At 46.8% G+C, this 27,455-nt stretch overlaps 1 protein-coding gene across 2 annotated transcripts in view; it reads left to right on the forward strand.

The window, feature by feature from the left end:
• The window catches only part of IL2RA (interleukin 2 receptor subunit alpha), a 49,535-nt gene that overhangs the window by 17,371 nt on the left and 4,709 nt on the right, over nt 1-27,455 (forward strand). Inside the window, exons 1-7 of one of the 2 annotated variants that reach the window (XM_070055787.1) lie at nt 9,919-10,121; nt 18,832-19,020; nt 21,393-21,500; nt 23,632-23,847; nt 25,682-25,753; nt 26,142-26,213; nt 27,357-27,423. In XM_070055787.1, coding sequence (XP_069911888.1) covers nt 18,900-19,020; nt 21,393-21,500; nt 23,632-23,847; nt 25,682-25,753; nt 26,142-26,213; nt 27,357-27,423 — 656 coding nt within the window. In that variant the 5' untranslated portion in view covers nt 9,919-10,121; nt 18,832-18,899. Of the gene's footprint in view, nt 1-9,918; nt 10,122-18,831; nt 19,021-21,392; nt 21,501-23,631; nt 23,848-25,681; nt 25,754-26,141; nt 26,214-27,356; nt 27,424-27,455 lie in introns of those variants that run through there. The other variant, XM_070055786.1, reaches the window with a different exon arrangement.

The following is a 27,455-nucleotide window of genomic DNA, read 5'->3' on the forward strand; positions in this document are numbered from 1 at the left end:
AGCAGTGAGAAAGGGCGAGAGAACGGCTGGGAATGTCTGAGGGACATGCAGGGCCCGGACACAGGGACCTGGCGTTCCTGACACGGTGACGGTTTGAGTCAACAGGACTGCCCTTGGCCTGATGCCTACCTCGCTGGGCCACAGTCCGAAGAAGCCACCCTCCAGCCACAAGATTTTCATGTTCCCTTCTTCTGGTCTTCAGTCTCTACCTGGCGTCACAGCTAGTTATCTGGTCTTTCTTTAAAATCGCAGGGGAAATCCCACTGAGATCCAGTTGCGAATCCCCTCACTCTTGGGTCTCATTTCTCAGAAGGCTCTCATCGCAGAGGCTCTCTGTGGGCGGGGCTGACCAATTTAGCCTATTTCTGCTAAAAATATGACTGTCCCAAGAAATCGGTTTCGAAGAGTGGAGGGAAAACTGCTTTTTAGATTTCAGAGAAAGAACACGAGTTATTTCTACCTCCTCTTCTTTCTCGTTTGATAACCCTTTAATTTTAATCAGGGGGACATTCTGCGGTAAACTTGTGGTTAACTCTTTCACGTACGGAACCTTGTTACCGACTCAGGAGACTCCCAAGGAGAGGAAACCAGTCTGTGCAGAAGTGTTGCAGAACCCCACATGGCAGTTCAGACTGAAAGAAAGTTTGTTGGAGGAGTATTTTTGGTTCTCTACCATTTTTTCTTTTTTAAAGTAAATAGAAATTAACTAGATTAAGCCCCCACTCTGATTTTGATGGATTGATTTTTTTTCCGGTGACACATATTAAGGCACAAGCTTTTCTCCAGAAGGGTCTCACCCGTGAATCACTTATCCTTGGCTTGTGTAAACTCTGGACTGTTTAAGCCAGCCTGGGACAGCAAAGCCTCAGAACCTGCCAGCCAGAAAATGCAAATAGGCCCCAGCTGGCTGATCTAATTGCTGGAGAACCATGCCCAGGCGCCTGGAGATCTCCTCAGAGCTCGTGTCCGTCCCTCTCCTCCTCCCTGGGAATTAGGCGTCTGTCTCTGATGCTATACGATACCTTCCCTCTTCAAGCCCCAGGACAGCACTTTGCTTCTGTCACATTTATGCTTGCAGCATGAAAGAACAAAGGTGGATGTTTGTTTGGGTAAATTCGTGGGTAGTGTCCATGTCAATGCTAAAAGGCCCAAGTGTTCATTCAGTGCCACCACAGCCCATTCAGAGGGAGCTAAGAAGCCAAACAAGGCTTCTGCCCTCCTCCTTGACGCTGATCTCGCCAAAGACAGTGATGGAAGGTGGTGCAATGTGAAGTCCCCATACCACCACTTGCACTCTGCACGAGCTCATTTTTGTTCTGGTCCATGCACACACAGAAAATAGTAGATTGGTGGAATCATTCCATCTCAAGAGTCCTCTTTCCAACTCCTCTAGGCAGGTGCTAAAGCCTTAGTCATTTTGTTGATTTCAGCTTCTGAGGACTGAGAGAGGTGATAAGGACAGTCAACCTGAGAAATAAACCTGGGACTCCGACCTCTCTGCTCTGGGTGTGTCACTGAGTAGGGACATAGCTTTTTCTCTTCTGATAAATGCCCACAGCCACAAACCAAAGGAAAAGGCCCTGAGCTCGTCACCTCCTTTGGAAGACACTTTAGAAAAGAATTAGTTATCCCAGGAATAGGCAGTTTGGCAGGAAAAAAAAAACACTGGTTTTCTAAATACTTTAAAATTATTAAAATGTCAAATAATACATAAAGCATAAGGATGAATATAGCCATTACACGCCCACCATCAGAATTCAACAAAAGTTTACAGTTTACCTTGGTTGTGTCTTGTCCTTTTGTTTATTTTTAATACATATAACAGATACAGTGCAGCTCTGTCTATATCCAATCCAATCCAATCCCATTCTTCCCTTCAAGAAATTGCTCTCAGTGCCAGCATGTGGCATAATGGGTTAAGCCACCACCTGCAATGCCAGCATCCCATATGGGTGCCAGTTCAAGTCCTGGCTGCTCCACTTTCAATCCAGCTCCTGTTGATGTACCTGGGAAAGCAGCAGAACATGGCCCAAGTGCTTGGGCCCCTGCACCCTGGCTCCTGGCTTCAGCCTGGCCCAGCCCTGGCTGCTGTGGCCATTTGCAGAGTAAACCAGCAGATGGAAGATCTCTCTCTGTCTGTCTCTCCCTCCCTCTCTCTCTGTAACTCTTTCAAATAAATAAAACAAATCTTTAAAAAAAAAGAAATTGCTCTCTTGAACTTGAGCAATATATAGTACTTTATAAACAATATACATTACTATTGTATTTCTTATTTTACATATACAAAAATAATATATTTCCTTTTGCAACTTGCTTTTTTTTTCAACTCAACACTGTTTTTGAGGTTTGTTCTTGAAGGTGTTGGTTTATTCTTTTTAACTCCTGTATTTTATTCCATTGTATGATTACACCAGAGATTTTTCCTTTTAAAAATGTTATTTATTCGAAAGGCGCAGAGACAGAGATAGACAGATATACAGAGGTCTCCCATCCAGCTGGTTCACTCCTCAGATGCCCACAACAACTGGACCTGGGCCAGATTCCAGGAACTCAATCCAAGTTTCCCATGTTTGGCAGGGATCCAACTACTTGGGTGGTTACCTGCAGCTTCCCAGGATGTGAATTCGTGGGAAGTTGGAACTTGAATCCAGGAACTCGGATATTACAATGCAAACATCCAAAGTTCCACCTTAACCCCTGCGTCCCAGAGTTATTCATATAATCCCCTTCTGATGGACAATTCAACTGCTTCTAATTTTTGTCTATTACAAGCAATGCTCTAACAAATAGCCGTGAACGTGTATACAAGAAGTTCCCCAGGAATTTCCCCTGGAAGTGAGATTGCTTATTGCAGAGCATGGGTAACTTCAATTTTACTACAATATCTTAAAATGTCTCTTTGAAGCAGTCATGCTAATTATTATGCATGACCAACAATTTATGAGATTCTTGATTTCTTCATGTACTTATCATCATCATTTAGTATTGAGAAGCCTTGATATTTTTGCCAGAATGACAGAATCAAATAGAGTCTCCTTATTATTGTACATGTTAATGGTTACTGAAGCTGTTGAGTGTGCTTTCATGTTTACAGGTCTCTGTGGCCTGTTTGTTCATATCCTTTGTCCCTTTTGAAATAAGAATTTTTGCTTTTTGTATATCAATTTATAAGAGTTCTTTATGTATTCTGGAAACTAATCCTTTGCATAATTGTAGATTCCTGGATGTTGTCAGTAAACACTATTATTACTTACAATTTTATTTCTTTCTACTTCTTGTTCTTATTTCTTGTGCTTGTTTCATCGCATTAGCTAGGAGATTCAATATAATATGGAATAAGGTTTTCTCCTGGCTGGCGTCGCGGCTCACTAGGCTAATCCTCCGCCTTGCGGCGCCGGCACACCAGGTTCTAGTCCCGGTCGGGGCGCCGGATTCTGTCCCGGTTGCCCCTCTTCCAGGCCAGCTCTCTGCTGTGGCCAGGGAGTGCAGTGGAGGATGGCCCAAGTCCTTGGGCCCTGCACCCGCATGGGAGACCAGGAAAAGCACCTGGTTCCTGCCATCGGATCAGCATGGTGCGCCGGCCGCAGCGCACCAGCTGCGGCAGTCATTGGAGGGTGAACCAACAGCAAAAGGAAGACTTTTCTCGCTGTCTCTCTCTCTCACTGTCCACTCTGCCTGTCCAAAAAAAAAAAAAAAAGATTTTCTCCTTTTAAATAGTGAATTACATCAAGAGATTTTCAAAGGTTAAACCATTTGTCATGGAATACATTCTTTTTTCTTTTTTTCTTTCTTTCTTTCTTTTTTTTTTTTTCTTTGAAAAGCAGAGTGGACAGTGAGAGAGAGAGACAGAGAGAAAGGTCTTCCTTTACCGTTGGTTCACCCTCCAATGGCCGCTGCGGCTGCACTGTGCTGATCCAAAGACAGGATCCAGGTGCTTCCTCCTGGTCTCCCATGCGGGTGCAGGGCCCAAGCACTTGGGCCATCCTTCACTGCACTCCCGGGCTACAGCAGAGAGCTGGACTGGAAGAGGGGCAACCGGGACAGAATCCAGCACCCCGACCGGGACTAGAACCTGGTGTGCCAGCACCGCAGGTGGAGGATTAGCCTATTGAGCCACGGCGCCGGCCAAGGAATACATTCTAATATATAATATAATACATAATATAAATTTCCCAAGTATAGCTTTTGGATTACAGTGGCTTTTCCCCCCCCATAACTTCCCTCCCACCCGCAACCCTCATTCTGTCAAAAGTATTCTTAACTTTAAAAAGTCTGCACTAATAAATGTGTTTTCCAGTTTTAAGCTCTTGTGTTCAGAGCTTAGAACATTTCTGGCCACAAAGAATTAACAGCTGGTTTTTGAAAAGTATCATTTTCTGATTGGCTGTTGCTGATTTCTGGAAAATACTGAATTTTTAAACTGATTTTGTATCTTTCCACCTTACCGAAATCTGAGCAGTTCTAGTACCTTAACCATCCTGGGTTTTCTAAGTATACAATTAAATTGTTCAGACAAAATTGTTATTCTGTCTTCACTTTTCCAATAGTCATACAACTTATCTCTGCAGCCAGTTTTATAGAATCATCAATAATGTAGGTCCTTTTTAAAGTTTATTGGAATGAAAAAAATCCAGATACCACTAGGTCTTTGGTGGTGGGGGTGGGGGGGACAAGAGGTAGATTTAAGCAAACAGAGACAAAAGACAAAGTGAACAGCTCAGATATTAGTAATTTGGTATAATGTAGTACTGGCAAAACAGAGAAAACTTTATACATGTCTGCAATAGTTTCAACCAATAGTAGATGATGTAGGCAGCCAACAGCAACTAAAGATGACGTGAAGTATTCAAACTCAACCAATATCATCTGGTTAGTAGTGACCAGGTAACTTATATTTTAGTGGATTTGAGGTCCATTAGCATCCAGGTCTCCCACGTTGGTACAGGGGCCCAAGCACTTGGACCATCGTCTGCTGCTTTCCCAAATGCATTAGCAGGGAGCTGGATTAGAAGTGCAGCACTTGGGACGCCAATATGGGATGCCAGCGTTGCAGGCATCTTTGCAGATGGCTTCTTAACCCATTACATCACAATGTCAGCCCCTCCATTATTTCAACTGATACATTTCTGTCATTCATGCTCTTATAACTCCCATTCCAGCAAAACTACTTTACTGGTGGTCCCCTGAACACAGCACACTGTTTCACACATTCCCTGCACCAGATGGCTTCTCCTGCCTCCCCTTCCAAAAGGCAATGACTTGGCATGTCTGAGAAGCTCCTATGGCCTTCATGGCTGGCTAATGGCTCCAGGGAACCTGCCATCTGCTATTTGATTGGCAACTGAATGCCCAAAATAAAGCAACAAAATGCAGTCAATACTTCCCAACTAGAAACTTAATCCATGTTGTAGACAAACCCACCTCCTGGATCAAGAGAGAGCAGAGCAAGGCGTTTGCTTCTTGTTGTAATCAAAGATAAGTCACAAGGTTGGATGGCCCACTGGACTTCACCTGTAGGCTGTTAGTAGGCCACCGGTGCAGCCAATTCTGCGTTTTAACGTAGTTGATTTGTTGGTGTTTTAAAGGCATGCTGGAGGGTGTGAGGAGACAAGTAGATGCAGGTGAGCAGACAGAATGCCTGTAGTCATGCCTTGCAATTCAGTGGAGGGGCTGGCACTGTGGTGTAGTAGGTTAAGCCTCTGCCTGTAGTGCCAGCATCCCATATAGGTGCTGGTTCTAGTCCCGGCTGCTCCACTTCTGATGCAGCTCTCTGCTATGGCCTGGGAAAGCAATAGAAAATGGCCCAAGTGCTTGGAACCCTGCAGCCATGTGGGAGACCTGGAGAAAGATCCTGCCTCCTGGCTTCAGAGCAGCCCAGATCCAGCTCCAGCTATTGCAGCCAACTGGGGAGTGAACCAGCTGATGGAACACCTCTTCCTGTCTCTTTCTCTCTCTGTAACTCTGCCTCTCAAATAAATAAATAAATCTTAAAAAAAAAAAAAAAAGAAAGTCATTAGAGTTGAAGGGAGCTGGACTTACAAGTGTTGCCAATAGGGAAGCAATGACTCCTGGGACATGAGGCCAAAGGGGAAGTGGAATTGATGAGGATGCTGGAGGTTCTAGCTTCAGTGACTCTGACAATAGGAACAGGAGGGTCATCGAGAGAAAGGGACAGGAAGAGAAACAGAACTGTGTATTTGTTTCTAACTTTTTATTGCAAGATCCTTAGATTCACACTTTGTCTTCTTTGTCCCAACTTCTTCCGGGTACCTTTTGTATTTGCTATTTAAAAGAATTTCTTAAAAGTAGCAGTGACAGTTTTTACAAGGCAGAAATGAGAACAGTGAACAATCGAAGACTTTCCTGTGGCTCCTGTCCCATCATCCTGAGCCGTATGCTGTGGGCAACTCAATCACTCTGAGCGTCAGTCTCCTGGGATGGGAAATGGGGATGACAACCTCCATCTTCCAGGGTAATCGTAGATACCATCATTGGGGGTAACAAATACCATGCAGCCAGCAGGGCTGAGCAATCACAGTGATTGTTATACAAAGAACCCCAGATAGAGAGCCCGGGACCTCTGACTTCTGAATCAAAACCACCACTTCACACAGACATGCCCCTGCACCTAGATAGTTTAGACATGGCTCTACCACTAAGTGAGAGACAGTCAAGGACAGAGGGGGTGAAAAATCCACTCTCTTCCTGGAGGCTGTGATTCTCTGTGATGGAGAAGCATTGGCCTAGGGCTCAGGGGACCTGCCTGTGATCCCAGGATTGCTGCAAACGTGAGAAACGACCACAGCTTGTTCCCTTTTCTATGCTCTTCCAGTTTCAGCTCCTGTGAGCCTCTTCAAAGGGATATTCAATGTGTTCTATGGTGTTTTACTTTGCACTCAAACCATAACATCTTACAAAGGAGGCAACATTTGACAGTGCAGTGGGAATTCTTACTGGATCTGACACAGAAGATAAATGACTTTAGGGTAAAAATGAGTTCATGTCTTTACCAGGTGACCCAAGCTCTTCTTATTTTTTAAAAAAGATTTATTTATTTATTTGAAAGCCAGAGTTACAGAGAGGCAGAGGTAGAGAGAGAGAGAGGTCTTCTATCTGCTGGTTCACTCCCTAGATGGCTGCAATGACCAGAGCTGTGCTGACCAGAAGCCAGGATCCAGGAGCTTCTTCTGGGTCTTCCCACATGGGTGCAGAGGCCCAAGCACTTGGGCCATCTTCTTGTGCTTTCCCAGGCCATGGAACAGAGCTGGATGGGAAATGGAGCAGCCAGGACCCGAACTGGTGCCCACATGGGATGCTGGTACTGCAGGTGACAGCTTTACCCACTATGCCACAGCGCTGGCCCCCCAAGCTCTTAATGTAGTCACTTTTTTGTCTTCTAGTAAATTTAGGTTGGTAAATCCCCCATCTAGAAATTTCCACACTTCGCCAGTTATTCTAGTTTTCGTTCCTGATATCTATTTTCCAAGTGGCAAAGAGCAGAGGCACAACGCTGAAGCCATTTACCCAGAGCTGGCTGGGCTCTGGGTGAAACAGCTTGACCTTGATTCACTTACAAAGCAGTCTTAGCTCAGGCTCAGTCCACATCCTTTTGAAGCCTCTTCCTTTTCTGTGCCACGAGGGCCAGATGAGTTCTCGCTTGTTTTGAACATCAGAGGAAAAACAACAACAAAAACATCACGGAGCCCACAAACGTTTTTCACCCACCCACCTTCCCTCCAGCCAACAGAGTTTCATTGCACCCTGTTAGGTACTGAGTCAAGTGCCTGGGCGCAAAGCACTCTGCTGTGCAGATTCAGCAGTAACTGAGGGCCCCAGTTCCCCATGCACTAAAGTGCTCTCAGGTCCTTAAGAAGGGGACAGACACAGAAAGAGGATGATGAGCCACCAGGGCTTCATTCTGTCTTAACCTTTTCTCCTCTAAACCTGGGCTCCAATTGGCTTTGCCTTCATCTGTACCGGGAACTCCTGGGAGGCAACCAATCTACAAATTCACCAAAGGGAAGAGGCACCTGTGATGACAATTCAGGGACAGAGATGGAGGTGGGGGGTGCGAAGGATAGGAACACGGGGGATCCTGCCTGTGGCTTTCAACTGACCACAGGCAAACTCGGACATGAGATGTGAGACAAGAGCTTGGTTTAATTCTCTCCTAGTGCAAGCCCCAGGCAGAGAGGCCCTTGGCATGTTCAGGGTTAATAATAACTGCTGACTGACTGTTTTTCCCTCTGCCCACATAAAAGGTACACAAGCTATAAGGCAAGGCCACATCAATGGCCTCAGAGTCTGTGGTAGGACTCTCCTGCTGGGGGCCCCACCACCGAAGCTCTGAGCATTTACCCTGCTATCTCTCATCTCCAAGTCAGTTATGCCAAGCTTTCCTGCAGCCCGTGGGCACCAGACACTTCAATACTCTCAAAAAAGGAAATGACAAAGCAATCAGAGATTTTCTGAAAAGTAATGATAGCTAAACAGTGAATAGAAGAACACTGCAACAGGAATATTTACGCATCATGAACTATGAGAATATTCAAGGAGGAGGAGGCAAGAGGAAATTTTTTTTTGACAGGCAGAGTGGACAGTGAGAGAGAGACAGAGAGAAAGGTCTTCCTTTGCCGTTGGTTCACCCTCCAGTGGCTGCCGCAGCTGGAGTGCTGTGGCCGGCGCACCGCGCTGATCCGAAGGCAGGAGCCAGGTGCTTATCCTGGTCTCCCATGGGGTGCAGGGCCCAAGCACTTGGGCCATCCTCCACTGCACTCCCTGGCCACAGCAGAGAGCTGGCCTGGAAGAGGGGCAACCGGGACAGAATCTGGCAAACTGACCGGGACTAGAACCCGGTGTGCCGGCACCCCAGGCGGAGGATTAGCCTAGTGAGCCACGGCGCCGGCGCAAGAGGAAATTTTTTAAAAAAGATTTATTTATTTGGAAGGCTGAATTACAGAGAGAGAGAGAAAGAGAGAGAGAGAGAGATCTTCCATTGTTAGTTCACTCCTCAAATGGCCATAAAGGCCAGGGGTGAGCCAGGCCGAAGCCAGGAGCCAGGAACTTCATCCAGGTCTCCCACATGGGCACAGGGGTCCAAGCTCTTGGACCATCCTCTGCTACTTTCCCAAATGCATTAGCAGGGATCTGGATGGGAGGTGGAGCAGCCAGGACTCGAACTGGTGCCCATATGGGATGCTGGCAAGGCAGATAGTGGCTCAACCCACTATGCCACAGTGTTGGCCTCAAGAAGAGATTTTTTAAAGGCAAAATACGGAGGATTTTATAAATGTTGTGAAAGTTACCTTAGATAGAAGGATTAATAAAATGGTGGCACCAGCCTGAGGCTGAACAGACGGTTGCTAGGCAGACGACTCTGCGCAAGTATCTTTTTGTGAAGGTTGCCGTGGGCTATGTGCAGGGCTGTGGTTCTGGCAGTCTTCTGTGAATAGTCCTTGTTATACGTGGATGAGAACCCTTGGCATATGCGCAGGAGAACCCTTCCCTCACAGTATTCTGGCCTTATTTATATGTTTGTTTATTTTGGTTAGGGCTTGACGAAAGTGACTCCATTTAGGTCTTGACAGCTTTCACAATGTAAATCCAGAGCTGTACCAATATTTAGGTGGACATTTGGCCTAGCAGTTAAGATACCACTTGGGACACCTACATCCCATATCAGAGTGCCTTGCTTTGGGGCCTGGCTTCATTTAAAAAAAAAAAAGATTTATTTATTTATTTATTTGAAAAGCAGTCTTAAGAGAAAAGGGGGAGAGAGAGAGAGAGAGAAAGAGAGAGAGAGAAACTCTTCCATCTAGTGGGTCACTTCCCAAATGGCCGCAATAGCTGGACCTGGGCTGATCCAAAGCCAGGAGCCAGGAGCTTCTTCGGGGTCTCTTGCATGGGTGCAGAATCCCAAGCACTTGGGCCATCTTCTGCTGTTTTCCCAGGTGCATTAGCAGGGAGCTGGATGAGAAGTGGAGCAGCTGAGACTTGAACCAGTGCCCACAGGGATGCCAGCACCACAGCCAGTGGCTTTACCTGCTATGCCACAATACTGATCTCCCTGGCTCTATTTGTGATTCCATTTTCCTGCTAACGTGCACTCTGGAACGCAGCAGGTAATGGCTTAAGTACTTGGGTCCTTCTTGCCCGTGTGGGAGACCTGGATTGAGTTCCTGGCTCTTGACTTCAGCCTGTCATAGTCTGGCCTATTGCAGACATTTGGGGAATGAACCAGCAGATGCCAGATCTTTTTTTCCTCTCTCTGTGCCTCAAAATTAAATAAATAAATAAGTGAATAAATAAGTATAAGTAAATAAATTTGAAAAAGAATTGTACCAGTACTTAAAAATTACAGGGAGGAAAATATTGCCCTTCTCATTTTCTAAAGAAAATTCTGATTGCTTCCATGCCCACTGCCATATGAGACTAGAACTGAGAGCTGAAACAGTGGAGGATGGAATGATTTATGTTAAAAAGTCAGAGCCACTGCTAGAAGCAAGAAGTGGACCTGGAAAGACAGGAACAAGGGTAAAGACAGAGAAAAGGTCCTATTTGCTGAATTTTAAGAAAGAACTTCTTAGTGCGTAAAACTAGAGAATGAGGGCAGCTGCCACACTGGGTCAAAAAAAAAAAAATAATGGGCTGGCATTGTGGCACAGAGAGCTGAACTGCCTCCTGTGATGTGGGCATTCCATATTGGAGCATCGGTTCCAGTGCTGGCTGCTCCCTTTCCGATCCATCTTCCTGTCAGTGTGCCTAGGAAAGCAGAAGCAAATGACTGCTCAGATACTTGGGTTCCTGCCATGCACACGGGAGACCAGGATGGAGTTCCTGGCTCCTGTCCAAGCCTGGCCCAAGTCTGGCCCAAGCCTAGCTATTGCGACCATTTGAGGAATAAACCAGTGGATAGAAGATCTCTCTCTCTCTCTTTGAAATAAATAAATATTTTTTTAAAAGAAGTGATAATGTAGGGACAGGGGATTCAAAGATGTTTTGCTGAGTCATAAGAAATATTGAAGGAAAAGTCCCACTAGTATGAAGCATCATCATAGAAAACGCATATTATGAGAAAATTATGTATGGATTTCAAAAAATTTTGGCACCCAAATAAACATATTTTAATTCCATTTTCCATGAACTTCTTGAAATACCTTGAGATTCTTCATTATCCTTCTGAAAGACAAACTGTTTTTGGTTGGAGATTTTGTACAGCTGTTGATGTCATGACACTGCTGAGAAGGACTGAAAAACATCCCAGCTTTCTCCCAATCAGACTGAAGAGAAACACAGCTGCAGGGCCTCCTATCCCACACATTCTTCCACTTTCGATCTCTGGAACACTCTTGGCGAGGCCTCTCAGGGAAAAGGATTGTAGCCAGTTCTTTACAGGTTACTCAGCTCCAGACCCGGAAGCATCAATGTTTCTAGATTTCAGGAAAGATTCTTTTATACATGGGAAGTCTGTAGGAGTAGAACTTTCTGAAATTTCCCCTTGTCCCCAGATGACCTCAGACACTCAGGATAATTTATGACTCTGTACATTTCCATGGCCTTATTTAGAGAAACACACCATCATATACTGGAAGAGTTTCTAAGGACACAAATTTGTCTCAAGGACAATTCATCTGCCTTTTTATTATTTGAAAGATTTATCTGTTTATTTGAAAAGCAGAGTGACAGAGAGAGACAGACAGACAGACAGGATTTTTCCATCCTGTAGTTCATGCCCCAAATGCCCGCAACAGCCAGGGCTGGGCCAGGTCAAAGCCAGGAACCAGGATCTCCATCCAGGCCTCCCTAGCCCCAAGCACTTAGGCTATCATCTGCTGCTTCCCCAGGTACACTAGCAAGAAGCTGATCCATCCCAGGCATTCAAATATGGGATGCAGACATGTCTTCATCTACTGTGCCACATCTGCCCCCAACTACCCCTTTTCAAATGTGTATGCTTAGAAACTTTCTTGGTTAGTAGTTGAGAGACCAATTTCCAAATGCATCTGAGGTCAAAGCTTGACTATTTGTGCCAATAACCAGTGACCAGAGAATTGTTAATTATACTTCTCATTGATTTTTCTAGATGAAAAATTACTTATAAAAATGTATGGAACTGAAATATATGGATCTGATGAACTTTGGTAAACATGTGTACCTACTTAAGCAATGTTGTCATCACCTTCCTGCCTCCCTCCAATCACTCACAAAGAAATGAGAAGCAGGGACAGGCTCTGTGGACAGCAGGTTCAGCTACCACCTGAGATACCTGCACCCCATGTTGGAGTGCCTGATTCCAGACCTAGCTTAAGTAACTGCTTCCAGTATACAGAATTAACTATGTGTGATTTCTGTAGATTGAGCTTACTAAACTTACTAAGTTTTAGTAGCCATTTTGTAGAAGTAATTTTATATAAAACAGCCATCCTTGAACAATGTTCCTTATCTTGAAAGATACTTTCTGACATTAGTAATTCACAATAGTTTTTACTGATTATCTTTGCATAACATATCTTTTTCTATCCTCTTACTGCTAACCTATCATTGTCTTTGCACTTGTAGTGTGCTTTCTTTTTTATTTTATTTTATTTTTTGACAGGCAGAGTTGACAGTGAGAGAGAGAGAGACAGAGACAAAGGTCTTCCTTTTGCCATTGGTTCACCCTCCAATGGCCGCCGAGGCCAGCGCGCTGCGGCCCGCGCACCGCGCTGATCCGATGGCAGGAGCCAGGTACTTACCCTGGTCTCCCATGGGGTGCAGGGCCCAAGCACTTGTGCCATCCTCCACTGTACTCCCTGGCCACAGCAGAGAGCTGGCCTGGAAGAGGGGCCTGGAAGAGGGGCAACTGGGACAGAATCTGGCGCCCTGACCGGGATTAGAACCCGGTGTGCCAGCGCCGCACTAGGATTAGCCTAGTGAGCTGCGGCGCTGGCTGTAGTGTGCTTTCTTGTAGACAGCAATGTAGTTGAGGCCTGCTGTTTTATCCAATCTGAAGTTTCTTTCACTTTATATTTTTTGTCCATTAGTATTTAGTTGTAACTACTGGTATAGTTGCCTTCTACCATCTTGCTATCTGTTTCCTACTCTTCTCATTTGCATTTTTGTTACTTTCTTTCAAGTAACCAAAAAAAAGTTAATACTCTATTTTAATGCTCACTTAATACTCTATTTCTATTGCCCTTTTAGCTGTATTTTGCAATACTATTTGGTGGTTTCTCTAGGCTATTCAGAATACATCCTTTATAGTCAAATTGTACCATTTCATGATATAAAAACTCAAGACAGTAAAATTCCATTCACTCCAGTATATATAATTTTACTGTCTTGAGTAACAGTTGTTATATATTTTACATTTACATATGCAATAACTCATTATACAATATTATTTATTTTAAACCATCATCTTTCAAACCAGGATCTCCAGGAAAATATGGTCTTTTCATTTTTGTAAATATGTAAAAATATTCTTCATCCTTTCCTATAGGTCTGTGTTTCTAGCTTGTATGGTTTCCCTCTAGCCTGGAGAATTTCCTTTAAGAGTTTCTTTTAATCTATACAAAACGCAGATTCACTGGTGACAGATTCTTTCAGATTTCGTTTATCTGAAATCATTATTTTCACTCTCACTTTTGAACAATATTTTCTCTGTGTAGATTCTAGGTTCACAAGTCTTTTTTCTTCTGAATATGATGTATCATTATTTTCTGGTTTCTCTTGCTTCTGTTGTGAAGCCGGCTGTAACTCATCATAGTCCCCTTGCAGTTGTCACTTTTCTCTCTGATCTGGTTTTCAGAATCTTGGCTATGAGGTGTCTAGGTGTGGTTTTCTTTACACTTATCTTGCAGAGCATCGTGGGTCTGTAAATCAATGCTTGTCCTAAGAATTTGGAAATTTGGGGCCTTGTTCTTTCAAATGTTTTTTTCTTCTCATGATATCTCTCCTCTCCCTTTGGAATTTCTATTAAATTTATATTAGACTATTATGTGACATTATCCCATGGGCCACTAAGGATCTTTTCAACTTTTTTAAAAAACCTTTTCCCTGTATTCATCAGCTTGGATAAGCTCGACTGAGATTTGTCATCAAGCTATAGTTAAGCTCATTTTTTTTTTTTTTTTTGACAGGCGGAGTGGACAGAGAAAGAGAGAGAGACAGAGAGAAAGGTCTTCCTTTGCCATTGGTTCACCCTCCAATGGCCACCGAGGCCGGCGCACTGCGGCCAGCGCACCACGCTGATCCAATGGCAGGAGCCAGGTACTTATCCTGGTCTCCCATAGGGTGCAGGGCCCAAGTACTTAGGCCATCCTCCACTGCAGTCCCTGGCCACAGCAGAGAGCTGGCCTGGAAGAGGGGCAACCAGGACAGAATCCGCTGCCCTGACCAGGACTAGAACCCGGTGTGCCGGCGCTGAAAGGCAGAGGATTAAAGCTCATTTTTAAACATTATACATTTTGTTCTAGAATTTTCATTTGGTTATTTTAATAGTCTTCAATTCTCTATGGAGCTTATTGGTTCACTCATTATGACCGTTTTCCCTGTAGATTAGCTGTTAGCCATTTTTTTCTAAAAGGGCCAGAGTAAATATTTTAGATGAGGAAGCTCTGTATTCTCTGTGGCAACTACTCAGCTCTGCCATTATAGCAGAAATGTCTACGAATGGTCATGACTTTGTTTATAAGAATAAATGGTGGGCTGGCGCCGCGGCTTACTAGGCTAATCCTCTGCTTTGCGGCGCCAGCACACCGGGTTCTAGTCCCGGTCGGGGCGCCAGGTTCTGTCCCGGTTGCCCCTCTTCCAGGCCAGCTCTCTGCTGTGGCCAGGGAGTGCAGTGGAGGATGGCACAAGTGCTTGGGCCCTGCACCCCATGGGAGACCAGGAGAAGCACCTGGCTCCTGCCATCAGATCAGCGCGGTGCGCTAGCCGCAGCGCGCCGGCCGTGGCAGCCATTGGAGGGTGAACCAACGGCAAAGGAAAACCTTTCTCTCTCTGTCTCTCTCTCACTGTCCACTCTGCCTGTCAAAAATATATATATATATATATTAAAAAAAAAAAAAAGAATAAATGGCGGCCGGCACCGTGGCTCAATAGGCTAATCCTCCACCTGCGGCGCCGGCACACCGGGTTCTAGTCCCAGTTGGGGCGCCGGATTGTCCCAGTTGCTCCTCTTCCAGTCCAGCTCTCTGCTGTGGCCTGGGAGTGCAGTGGAGGATGGCCCAAGTCCTTGGGCCCTGCACCGCATGGGAGATCGGGAGAAGTACCTGGCTCCTGGCTTCGGATCAGCACGATGCGCCGGCCGCAGCGTGCCGGCCGCGGTGGCCATTGGAGCATGAACCAACAGCAAAGGAAGACCTTTCTCTCTGTCTCTCTCTGTCACTTTGCCTGTCCAAAAAAAAAAAAAAAAAAAAAAAAAAAGGCAGCTTGGGGCTGGAGTCGTGGTGCAGTGGATGAAGCTACTGCCTGTGAAGCCAACATCCTATATATGAGCGTCAGTTCAAGTTCTGGCTGCTCCACTTCCAATCCATCTCCCTGCTAATGTGTCTGGGAAAGCAGTGGAAGGTGGACCCAGTGCCTTAGTCCCTGCCACCCAAGTGTGAGAAGAGACCCAGCTGAAGCTCCAGGCTCCTGGCTTTGACCTGGCCCAACCCTCACCCTTGTGGCCATTTGGGGAGTGCAACAGTGGTTGCAAGTCCTTTCTCTTCCTCAGTCTTTAATTCTGCTTTTCAATCAAATGTAAAATCTTTTAAAAACATATAAATAAATGTCAGCCTCTATGCAGGCTGTGGTTTGCTGCCCCTTGTTTTAAATCATTGAGCACAACGACTTTAAACTCCTTTCTTGGTAATTCTGAATCCTGGAGGATTTTTGGGTCTGTTAATATTGACTGTGTTTTTAGGTAGGAAGTATTTTTCTGTTTCTTCATGTGCCTAGAAATTTTTTATAACTTGCTCAGTATTATGAATTATACATTAGAGAGTGTCACAGAGAATTTGGATTGTGGTGTCCTTTGAGAGTCAAGGGTTTTGTTTTTGTTTTTAAAAGATTTCTTTGTTTATTTGAAAGTCAGACTTACACAGAGAGAGGAGAGGCAGACAGAGAGGGAGAGAGAAACAGAGAGAGAGAGAAAGAGAGAGAGAGAGAGAGAGAGAGAGAGAGGTCTTCCATCTGCTGGTTCACTCCCCAGTTGGCAGCAATGGCCGGAGTGGTGCCGATCTAAAGCCAGGAGCCAGGAGCTTCTTCTGGGTCTTCCCACATGAGTGCAGGGGCCCAAGCATTTGGGCCGTCTTTACTGCTTTCCCAGGCCACAGCAGAGGGCTAGATCAGAAGTGGAGCAGCCGGGACTCAAAATGGCGCCCACATGGGATGCCCGCACTGCAGGTGAGGGCTTTACCCGCTACGCTACAGCACTGGCCCCCAAGCTCTTAATGTAGTCACTTCTTTGTCTTCTAGGAAAGGTTGGTAAATCCCTCATCTAGAAATTTCCACACTTCGTCAGTTATTCTAGTTTTCATTCCTGGTGTCTAGCAGAGAGCTGGATCCAAAGAGGAGTAGCCAGGACTTGAACCGGCGCCTGTATGGGATGCCGGCATTGCAGGCGGAAGCTTTAGCCACTATGCCACAGCACCGGCCCTCAAGGGGCTTAATTTTGTTTTAGGAGGCACTTAAATGCCTGGTGCATCATTTTGTCTGTCTGGCTTGGTTTTGTTTTTCTACAGGCAGATCTGCTCTGGATCTGAAATTCATCTTAAGAATGTCTCTTCCACTGGAGCGGGATGAGAAAATCTGTAGTGCCCCAGGTCATGTGCGCATTCTGTAAATGAAGTTTGGTGTGACTATTTTTCTGTCAACCCCTACCATGGGCCATCCGTGCTCAGTCTCACTGAGTCCTGCCCTGTTTGTGTTCAGCCCCGCTCTTGCCACAGAACCTGAGTTGGTCTTCCATGCTCTCTATGGGGCCTGCTTTGTGCTATGTTCCCCTTTCCAGAGCTCCTCACTGCAAATGTCAGTCCTTGCCGGTCAGTAGACCACCAGTTTGCTTGGGATTTACTTCAGTGCTGCACGGGAGGGAAATTCCCTAGGAAGAAAGCCATGACCACTGTGAGCTCATGTCATGCTTTCCCTCCTCCCAGACGTAGCTCTTGTTGACCTGTTGTTCCATAGCTGCACACATTTTGTCTGGTAGAGGTGTTTCCAGCAGACAGACAAGTTTGTACCCAGTTACTCTGTCATGGCTAGAAGCAGAAGTCCTCATTGGTTTTTCTCATTATTATTATTATTATCCAAATCTTGGTTTAGCAACAGATTAACCTTCTGGCACTTAAAACATTTGTTGGTGTTAACATAAGTAGCAGCAAATTGTACTGATAATGCAGGCAGCAGGCAGAGAGAGAGAGAGAGAGAATGATGACCTTTTCCAAGAGTTAAATGTTAAGGTAAACTTGAGCCTAGTCTCTCTCTGAATTTCCATTTTCTTTTTCCGACAATGAAAAATAATGAAGGCAGAAAAACCAGCAGTTACTATATACCTATATTTGCCAGGCACTCTGCAACTTACCCTAGTATGCTATCTCACCATCAAATCTGTAAAATTATGATAATTACACCCATTTTACAGAAAAGGAAACTGCCCCCAGGAGGAGTGAAAACAATAAGGCTACGTAGCTAGTAAGCTGATACAGCAAGAATCTAGAAACCCATCTTTCCTCCCCTCATCACCATTCTGCCTTTCCTGCCTTATAATGATTATCAGAATTTACTGAATCTTCCTGTTACCTGTTCTACTGTAATTGCTGGCCCCCTGGACTCATTCAAATTGCTTTTGTTCGGCCCCTTCTTGGTTAGAGTGGGGCCAAGCTGTCCAAGTCCTACCCACCTTCGGTTCTTGGCGGGAAATCAGGAGAGTGCTGAGCTGCTCGATATGGGTTGTCTCCATGGCTGAGAAGCTGCTGGGCGGGTCAAAGGGCACAGAGAAGCTTCCCTCCGACAAAAAGATGTTCCCATGGATGGCATGCTCACTGCTGGCGGCTTGTGTTCTCCCAGCTTTTCCTGCCCTGCCTCCCCCATCCATGTGATTAGGAGGGAGAGACATTTATAGACAGACATGCATGTGCTCAGCCCCTTGCTGGGTAAGGTACTGCCCCCCGCCCCGACTCTGCCAGCTAGAAGACCACCACCAGATGAGGTGCCAGATTTTATACCCTTAGAATAATGTGCCTAAATAAATGTTTTCCTTTGTCAAGTTAGCCTGCCCCGAGTATTTCACTGGAGTAGGGAAAAGCTGACGTCTGTGGTCATCCTGGTATGACAAGGCAGCTGGTGGACTCAGAGGCCAGCAGGTGGGTGGGAAACACACATTTGCTACTTTCAGATATTGAGCAAAAGCACTTTATGTACATTTCTCAAATGTGGTACAGAATCATTCGTTAGCGAATGCCTGGCAATCCTTATTTCTGAAAAGCATTTTACACACACACTTTTCTTCCCTCACATGAATTTCCACAGCGTTCCTCAGATTCCTGGTGCTCATCTCTCCCTATGCTTGTGCGACAGGAAGCACACGCAGAAGAAAAGCTCACTGCTTTGTGCACACATTTGATTTGAGCTGCTCTGTACGTGGTAGAGGAACTTGGTTGGAACTAAACTTTTGAGCCACCTCTGACGCAAAGGTTTCCAAAGAAAGACCATTAGCAGACTCAGTTCTTTTCTAGGAAAATGTAGCGCGTATACAAATTCACTTTAGAAATGAAGACATATGCGATTATGTTGCTCCGTGACGAGACCCGTACCTGTGTGACTGGGACTTCCCAAACTCCCAACATGCCTCTCTTTCCTTCGCAGACTTCTGTGATGATCCGCCACAGCTCAGCAAAGCCACCTTCAGGGCCCTCGCCTACAAGATCGGCACCATGCTAACCTGTGACTGCGAGGCTGGCTTCCGCCGAGTTAAATACGGGTCATCCTACATGCTTTGTACAGGAAACTCCAGCCACTCTTTCTGGGACAACAGATGTCAATGCACAAGCAATTGTAAGTCGTTCCTTTTGTCATGACCTGAGGAAAGGGAACCTGCTGTGAAGACGGAGGCAGAGTCCAGCTTTCATTCACTCCGTCCTATAGGCAAATAGTAGCCTGTTCAGTCTACAGAGTACGTGGTTTCAGTGGTTTCTAGAATATTCACCCATCAAACAAATATTTAATGAGTGTCTACCAGTTCTAACAATGGTTCTAGGCACTGGGGATATAATCAGCCACGCCCTCAGTGAATTTAAATTTCCTTTGGGGTGTAGTTGGGGGTGGGGGTGATGGACATTGCACTAAACAATTAAAAACAACTCTAGTTCACAATATTATGAATGTATTTAATGTCATGGAGTTGTACACTTAATATGGTTAATGTGGTAAATTTTTTGTTATACATATTATATAAAAATATTTCATGAGAAATACTCTTCATGGAAGAATCTTCACTTCCCATAAAGCTGAACATACTCTCTTGTAGGCTTATTTGTTTCCTGATTCCTAAAGCTCACACATCATTTTGGGTTGAGGGAAGGCAACATTGTCAAGGAAAGTACTGCCAGTCCAGTGTCAGGAACCAGCGTCCAGAGCACCAGGAATGTCCTGCAAGAGACTGGGATACTGGGTGTGGAGGGATGAGGAGAATGAGGAGCCCACAGGTAGATCAGACTGTTATTGGGTAATACTACAAATCAGCCTAAGGGAGAAAGAGAAGGTTATTCTCATTGAATCTTTTCATTTCTGGACATCAAAACATAGCTTGAGAGTCTGGTGGTTGGCCGGCGCTGTGGCTCAATAGGCTAATCCTCCGCCTTGCGGCTCCGGCATACCAGGTTCTAGTCCCGGTCGGGTGCCAGATTCTGTCCCCGTTGCCCCTCTTCCAGTCCAGCTCTCTGCTGTAGCCCGGGAGTGCAGTGGAGGATGGCCCAAGTGCTTGGGCCCTGCACCCGCATGGGAGACCAGGAGAAGCACCTGGCTCCTGCCTTCAGATCAGCGCGGTGTGCTGAGGGTGAACCAATGGCAAAAGGAAGACTTTTCTCTGTCTCTCTCTCTCTGACTGTCCACTCTGCCTGTCAAAAAAAAAAAAGAGAGAGAGAGAGAGTCTGGTGGCTCCCCAAATCACATATGGACTAAGTCCCCCGAACTGCATCGGTGCTGGTGAAGAAAGCTGAGATGGCAGAGCCATTGCTGGAGCGTTTGCTGGAGCCTGGCCTCCCTGAAGTGCAAGTTGAAGTCAAAGTCCCGCAGAATGCTCCCTACGTCTAAGTTGATCTGGTCACGTGACTTCTGCTGTTGAACATGGTTCCTCTAGCTCCAAAGCCTGCCTTACACAGCTCTTTTCCCATCCACTCTGTGATTTTAGAATGCAAACAGTGGTGGGCTCATTCATCTTTTTTTTTTTTTTAAATTTGACAGAATTATAGACAGTGAGAGAGAGACAGAGAGAAAGCTCCTCCCTCTGTCAGTTCATTCCGGAAATGGATGCTATGGCCGGCACTGCGCCGATCCAAAGCCAGGAGCCAGGTGCTTCCTCCTGGTCTCCCACGCAGATGCAGGGGCCCAAGCACTTGGGCCATCCTTCACTGCCTTCCCGGGCCACAGCAGAGAGCTGGACTGGAAGAGGAGCAGCCGGACTAGAACCCGGCGCCCATATGGGATGCCGGTGCTGCAGGCGGAGGATTAACCAAGTGAGTCACAGGGCCGGCCCCCTCATTCATCTTCTTATCCCTTAACTCTACGGATGGTGTCAGCTGGCATGTCTCAGTGTCATGTGTTCCCCCAATCTATGTCTGGAGACTAAAGTTTGAACCCCGCGGCTCTGTTAAAGCACCTCACTGTTGTTCCCCACCCCCAGGGAGCCCTTCCTTTATTCTAAGCTGGGATTCTGAGCCCACCCCCCAGGGGTGCTCACACGCAGGCCATCCATCTACTCCACCATAGAGGCAGGTGTTACAGAAGTTCTCTTTAAGATTGCTTCTTTCTATCTTCGAGAGTTCTGAACTGCTTTAGGAGAGCACAGGATTCAGAACTCCTAACTACCGTCACACATGCACACACAACATTGACAGAATTGAGGGCAAGAAAGAAGTCCCTTTAGATGAGACACACATTGAAAAGATCTCCCACCAGAAAATGGGTTCATTTCTTTCAGAAATGTGTAGTAGACCATGTCATCGAGCACATGAAAGCAGAGAGGCCAGGGCTGCCCGGCCAGGTCTGGTAGGCATCACCCAAGGGGAGGGCTCACCCACAGTTTACCTTTGTACCCTAGCACCCGGGCATTGCCGGGCACATGGCAGGCACTAGAAGGGTTTTCTTCCTGAGTAAATGAATGGTGTCTTCTATTTGAAGCGTTTGTGAAGCTATTTCATCCCACACAGCTCTTAGGAACCCAGAAAACGTTACAACTCAACCTGAAGAACAGACAGAAGGAAAACCCACAGAAATGCAAAGTCAAATGGAGCCTGAGGACCAAGTGGACCTTCCAGGTAAGAGGTGACTTGCAACAACCGTCCTCTGACTGACTCCTGGGAGCCAACCCTTCCCTTGCACCTGCGTGATGGTGCTCCCCAAGGAGAAAAGTCTGTGCCCCACATGCACAGCCATGTGCGTTTCCTTCTCTTCTCAGAGATCTTGTGGACAAGAACTACTGCTGTTTGCTCAGAAACTCAAACCACAGTTAGAGCACCCAACCTGGGCTCTGCTTTGGGAACTGTCTAAATAGTACTCAACTATTCAATTTAATTCAAAAGCATGTGTTGGGATTATGTGCCAGGCACTGCCAACCAAAATGCAAACATGTACAGGACAGCCATCCCCGACCTCAAGGAAATCCATGCTATTTTCATCCTAAGTATGATGACAAGTTGCAAATAAAACAATGTATGACAAAGTATTTTTTTAACAGGATGGGGCTGTAAAGTGGCCTGGTGGTTCTTCAAACTCCAGACAAGCACCTGCTAGTTAACAGAGTGTACATGATTGTCCACAGCTTGTCCAAATGAAAGATGCTACAGTTAAGTCACAATGTTAGGAAGTCTCAGAGCCTGCTAGGAAAGTCTGACCTTTTGGGGGAACCAGCTGACCTTAGAAGAACCCCATAGTCCTTGCTAATTTTAGAATCTTATGAGTAGTGTTATCATTTCATATATAATTTCATTTGAACCTCACAACCCAATGAGTCAGGAGAAGGGAGGATTAGTTCAAGTCACTAAAGCAACAAAGACACAGAGAAGTTTAAAGACTCATGTAATAGGGGATGGGTGTTTAGCCTAGCAATTAAGACACCACTTGGGCCCGGTGCTGCGGCTTACTAGGCTAATCCTCCACCTTGCGGCACCGGCACACCAGGTTCTAGTCCTGGTCGGGGCACCGGATTCTGTCCCAATTGCCCCTCTTCCAGGCCAGCTCTCTGCTGTGGCCCGGGAGTGCAGTGGAGGATGGCCCAAGTCCTTGGGCCCTTCACCCCATGGGAGGCCAGGATAAGTACCTGGCTCCTGCCATTGGATCAGCACAGTGCGCCGGCCGCAGCGTGCCGGCCGCGGCGGCCATTGGAGGGTGAACCAACGGCAAAGGAAGACCTTTCTCTCTGTCTCTCTCTCTCTCACTGTCCACTCTGCCTGTCAAAAAATAAAATAAATAAATAAATAAAAAGACACCACTTGGGATGCCCATGTCCCATATTTGAGTGCCTAGGTTTTAGTCCTGGCTCAATCACCACTCCCCAAACCTGGAAATTAAGTAAATTAATAAATAAATCTATAAACTAACACATATTAGGACTGGAGTAAGACTTCAGTCCTCTTGAATTAGATGAGGGATATTTCTACTAATTACTTATTTTGATATAGTTTGCATTCATTTACAATTTCTTTTATTTAAAAAATTTAGGGGTATTGTTGCATCATCATGTTTTTATCGCTTTCCCCTCCAACGTTGTCCTGGAATGGTGTTTGTGTTGCTGTCTCCTCCAGCTTACCCACCCACAATTACTGAAAGGTTTTTGAAGAGCTCAGCTTGTTGTCCTTACTCAAGAGATAGAAGCTAGTTCTGGCCGAGGGATATTTCGCCAATTGCCTTAGTTTGGACGCTTTCATGTGAAAGAAGCAAATCCAGTTCAAACACAGTTCAGGCAGTCACGGATGGTGACTATAAAACAACACTTTTTACTGTGAGATGAAAACACAAGAGCACTCATTCTCTCAAGGTGCTGCATGGCAGAAGACAGCTCGGCGTGTGCACTCAAGCTTCCTGCTCGTGCAGGTTACTGGTAGAGATCATACTGGGTGCCCAGGGTGGCAGAGAGTCTGGAAGCACAATTTCACAATCAGTTTCACAGCCTGAGCCTGGAGGGTACATGCAGTTCCACAGGTGCAGACAGGGCCAGAGGTTAGAGAATATTGAGAGTAAGTCGGAACAGAACATGATCTCTGAGGTCAAGATCAGTCAGGGCCTGGGTTGTAGTCAGGAGGAGTGGAACATTACTGGGCATGGGGGATTTTCGGAGGTTTTGACAGGGCTCCTGGGGACCCAGCTTATTCATGGACCATGCACCATTCCTAGCAAGAAGCTGCCTTGGTTCACTCACAGTGCCTTCCGAATTCTCTTCCCGCCTCCCAGGTCACTGCAAGGAGCCTCCACCTTGGGAACATGAAGCTAAGAAGAGAATTTATCATTTTGTCGTGGGGCAGACAGTTCACTACCAGTGCGTCCAAGGATTCAGGGCCCTCCAGAGGCATCCTGCTGTGAGTGTCTGCAAAATGGCCTGTGAAAAAACAAGCTGGACCCTGCCCCTGCTCACCTGTGCAGAGGAAAGCCAGCACCATCAATTTCCAGGTAGGTGGGCTCCTTCTTGGGTCCACTATGTTGTTGTTCTCCATGGAGCTGACCAGGATAGGCTCGCTGACTCTACCTGCTATGTGACCTTGGGCAAGCCACTTGACCTCCTGGACCTCAGTTTTGTTCCTGTTACAAGCAAACAGATGGGGGACCAGTGTTGTGGCATAGTTGCTTTAAGCCACTTCCTGTGACACCGACCTCCCATATGGAGAACCAGCTGCTCCACTTCTGACCCAAGGCCCTGCTAATGTGCCTGGGAAAGCAGCGGGAGATGGCCTAAGTCCTTGGGCCCCTGCACCCACATCAGATCCAGAAAAATCTCTAGTCTCCTGGCTTCAGATTGGTCCAGCTCCGGCCACTGCGACCATGTGGGGAATGAACCAGCAGATGGAAGATTCCTCTCTCTCTCTCTCTCTCTCTCTCTCTCTGTAACTCAACTTTTCAAATAAATTTTTAAAAAAAATCTAAAAACCAAAGCAAGGCAAAAAAAGGTGGATAAACCCTAAGGTCCCTTCACTTAAGGACCCCTGTACCCAAGGGGGACAGTAGGAGACAGAAGAGGAAGAAAGACCTCTTGAGTGCTCCAGAGCACCCTGGATGCTGCCTCAAAGCACCAATGCGCTACCCCTTTCCTTGCTGATCCTGAAATTTCACTACTTCCTTAAGCTACCAAAAGAGGAAGTCTAGCCACCCACCCACTTGTGTCTTCCGTCTACCAGTGTGTGTTGTAAATCTATCATTTTTATGGTGCTCTGTGGCTATCATGTTCCTTCCCCTTGTATGATTCCCTACCTGTGCACTCATAAAAATGTGCAGGGAAGGAGCCTACTCAAGTATGTGTACACAATCATGCTCTTGCACCCATGCAACCCACCCAGGCTATCTTCTGCTATCAGCATTCTGAAATCTTATTTCTACAATCAGAGTTGCTCACCCTGAGCCCTAAGTCCCTTTTTCCTTGCCCTCCCCTCCATTTCCCATGCCCTGTGAGTTCCTCTTGGGTTCTCTGGGCTGTAGTTCCTTCCCCAGAGCTGGCCCACCATGAGCCACATGGATTGTCCAGGTGTGCCAATCCCTTCGTTTGTCAGAGGCTGAAAAGGCAGGGCCCTGAGGTCACTAACCACAGCCAGGAGGCATGGAGAACCGCACAGACAGAAAAGGCTATCCCTCTGTGTGTTTCTACTTCATTTGGTGGTTCAAAGCTATCGTTTGCTTTATTTTCATGTACTCAAAATGCAGCGTGAGAAAGAGATATCTATTGTCTGCTGGTTCACTCCCCAAATACTTGCAATAGCCAGGGCTGGGCCAGACTGAAGCCAAGTGCTAGGTATTCCATCCGCATCTCCCCCAGGGGTGGCAGGGACCCATATACTTGAGCCATTATCTGCTGCTTCCCAAGGGCATTCGTAGGAAACTGGATCAGAAGCAGAGGTGCCAGAACTCAATGCCCGCACTCTTATGGGATGCAGGTGTCCCAAGCAGCAGCTTACCCTGCTGAGCCACAGTGTTTGCATTATCATGACCCATTTTCAAGTCGCAGATGGGATCCAGGACTGAGTTCAGGATGCCTAGGGTAAGAAAGAGTTGCTCGGTGTCACGAACAGCCAGGGCCAGGGTTAGAATTCCCTCTCACCTGCTCTGCTGAGGCTACTCAACCACTTCCTACTGGTCCTGAGGTAGAATGTGTGGTGTGGTCTCCCAAAGATATACCCAAACTAGGGTTGATGCTTCAGCAGGTGTACCTGGAGCCGTCTGTGGAGGACAGGCTGGGGAAGAAGGGAGACTCCCGTCTCCCCATTTGGCTCCATAAGCATCACTTACTCTCTTGTAGGTGAAGAAGAGCCTCAAGCAAGCATGGATGCCCCTCCTGAGAGCAAGACTTCCTGCCCTGTCACCACCACAGGTGCATGAGAGTTTCCATGGAGACAGACACGCAGCCATTCAAGCCTCCTCGGGAAAGGGCACACGTCTGGCTGCAGGCCTCTGCAGCAGATGGGCGGTACAGGGCGGATGAGCCAACTCCACCAGCATCCCCTCTCCTCCAGAGCAGGGGCTTGGCACTCATCAACCCACATGCCCCAAAGCCAGAGTCCGAAGGACAAAACACAGGGCCAAGACCGGCCGCTGCTGACACAGCAATGTAACACTGGCCCTGTTCCCCTCTCCTCTCACATCTCTTCCACCTGTCCCCAAGTTTCCCATCCGTTGAGAAGGCATCACTCTCTCCAGCCTCCTCTGGTCCCATATTTGGCATACATTGAGAGTATTTCTCGCCCTTATCTTTGCCACAGATTTTCAGAAACACACAGAAGTGGCCACCACCGTGGAGACGTTCCTATTCACAGAGGAGTATCAGATAGCAGGTGAGTGGGCTCACTTGCCTTGTGGACAAAATGACAAGTGCCAGGTGGGCTTCAGTGACTGCCTTCTTAATGCTCATACTATCGAAGGGGCAAAGATGAATCCAGAGAACAACGTTAGTCAAAATGCCATGAATCACCTCTAGGGTGCTGCGAGCTGAGTCTCAAACCAGCCCCAGCCCATCCTCCATGAGTTGACCTTCAAGGACAGCATTCTACGGCTGAGAGAGGGCAGTGAGGCCGGGCAGGAGGAGCGGAGAGGAGAGGCAGTAGAACCCGCCAGGGGGAAAACATGCTCCACCAGCACTGTGTGTTTCCTTGGGGGGAGGGAGAATCAGGCTTTGAGGCTACATCTGCCTGAATCAATAAGTAAGTGACTTCAGGACCCCAGCAAGGCAGTACTTAGAAACCAAGAATGCATTTAGGGATGTGAATGCGTTTAGTATCAACTTCACACTTCTACATGTCTTTACCAGATACAGGCCTCCCCAAGGAGAGCCCTAGCTTCTGCACCTTCCTGCATTCCCGGTCTCAGTCTGCTCCCCCAGAAAGAACAGTACCTCTTGAGGAGAGGCACTATCTCTTCTCTCTTTTTTTAAAAAATATTTTTATTTATTTATTTGAGAGATAGAGTTACAGACAGTGAGAGGGAGAGACAGAGAGAAAGGTCTTCCTTCCGTTGGTTCACTCCCCAAATGGCCGCAATGGCTGGAAGTGTGCCGATCCAAAACCAGGAGCCAGGTGCTTCTTCCTGGTCTCCCATGCAGGTGCAGGGGCCCAAGGACTTGGGCCATCTTCTACTGATTTCCCAGGCCATTGCAGAGAGCTGGATGGGAAGAGGAGCAGCCGGGACTAGAACCAGCGCCCATATAGGATGCCAGCACCGCAGGCGGAGGATTAACCTACTGTGCCAATGCACCGGCCCCATATCTCTTCTCTTTAGTCAAAGGCCAGCCTTGCACACATCCCTCAGCCCTGTCCTGCTTCCTTGAGCCTCCCAAACAGCTCCTCTGCAGAGCCTGCAGTGCTTCCCTCGGCAGGAAGCCCTCGCTCACCTAGGGGGCTTGCCCCGCCTGCTCTGTGGACCAGCGCCAGGTGGCCGCCATGCCCAGGCACCCCTTTGCTGAACTCCCTCTCTGTCGACAGTGGCCGGCTGTGTATTCCTGCTCATCAGTGTCCTCCTTCTGAGCGCGCTCAGCTGGCAGCGGAAATGGTGAGTCCGACGTGATCAGGGAAGCCCTTCCT

Source organism: Oryctolagus cuniculus, chromosome 13, assembly GCF_964237555.1.
Source record: "Oryctolagus cuniculus chromosome 13, mOryCun1.1, whole genome shotgun sequence".
Classification (NCBI taxonomy): domain Eukaryota; kingdom Metazoa; phylum Chordata; class Mammalia; order Lagomorpha; family Leporidae; genus Oryctolagus; species Oryctolagus cuniculus.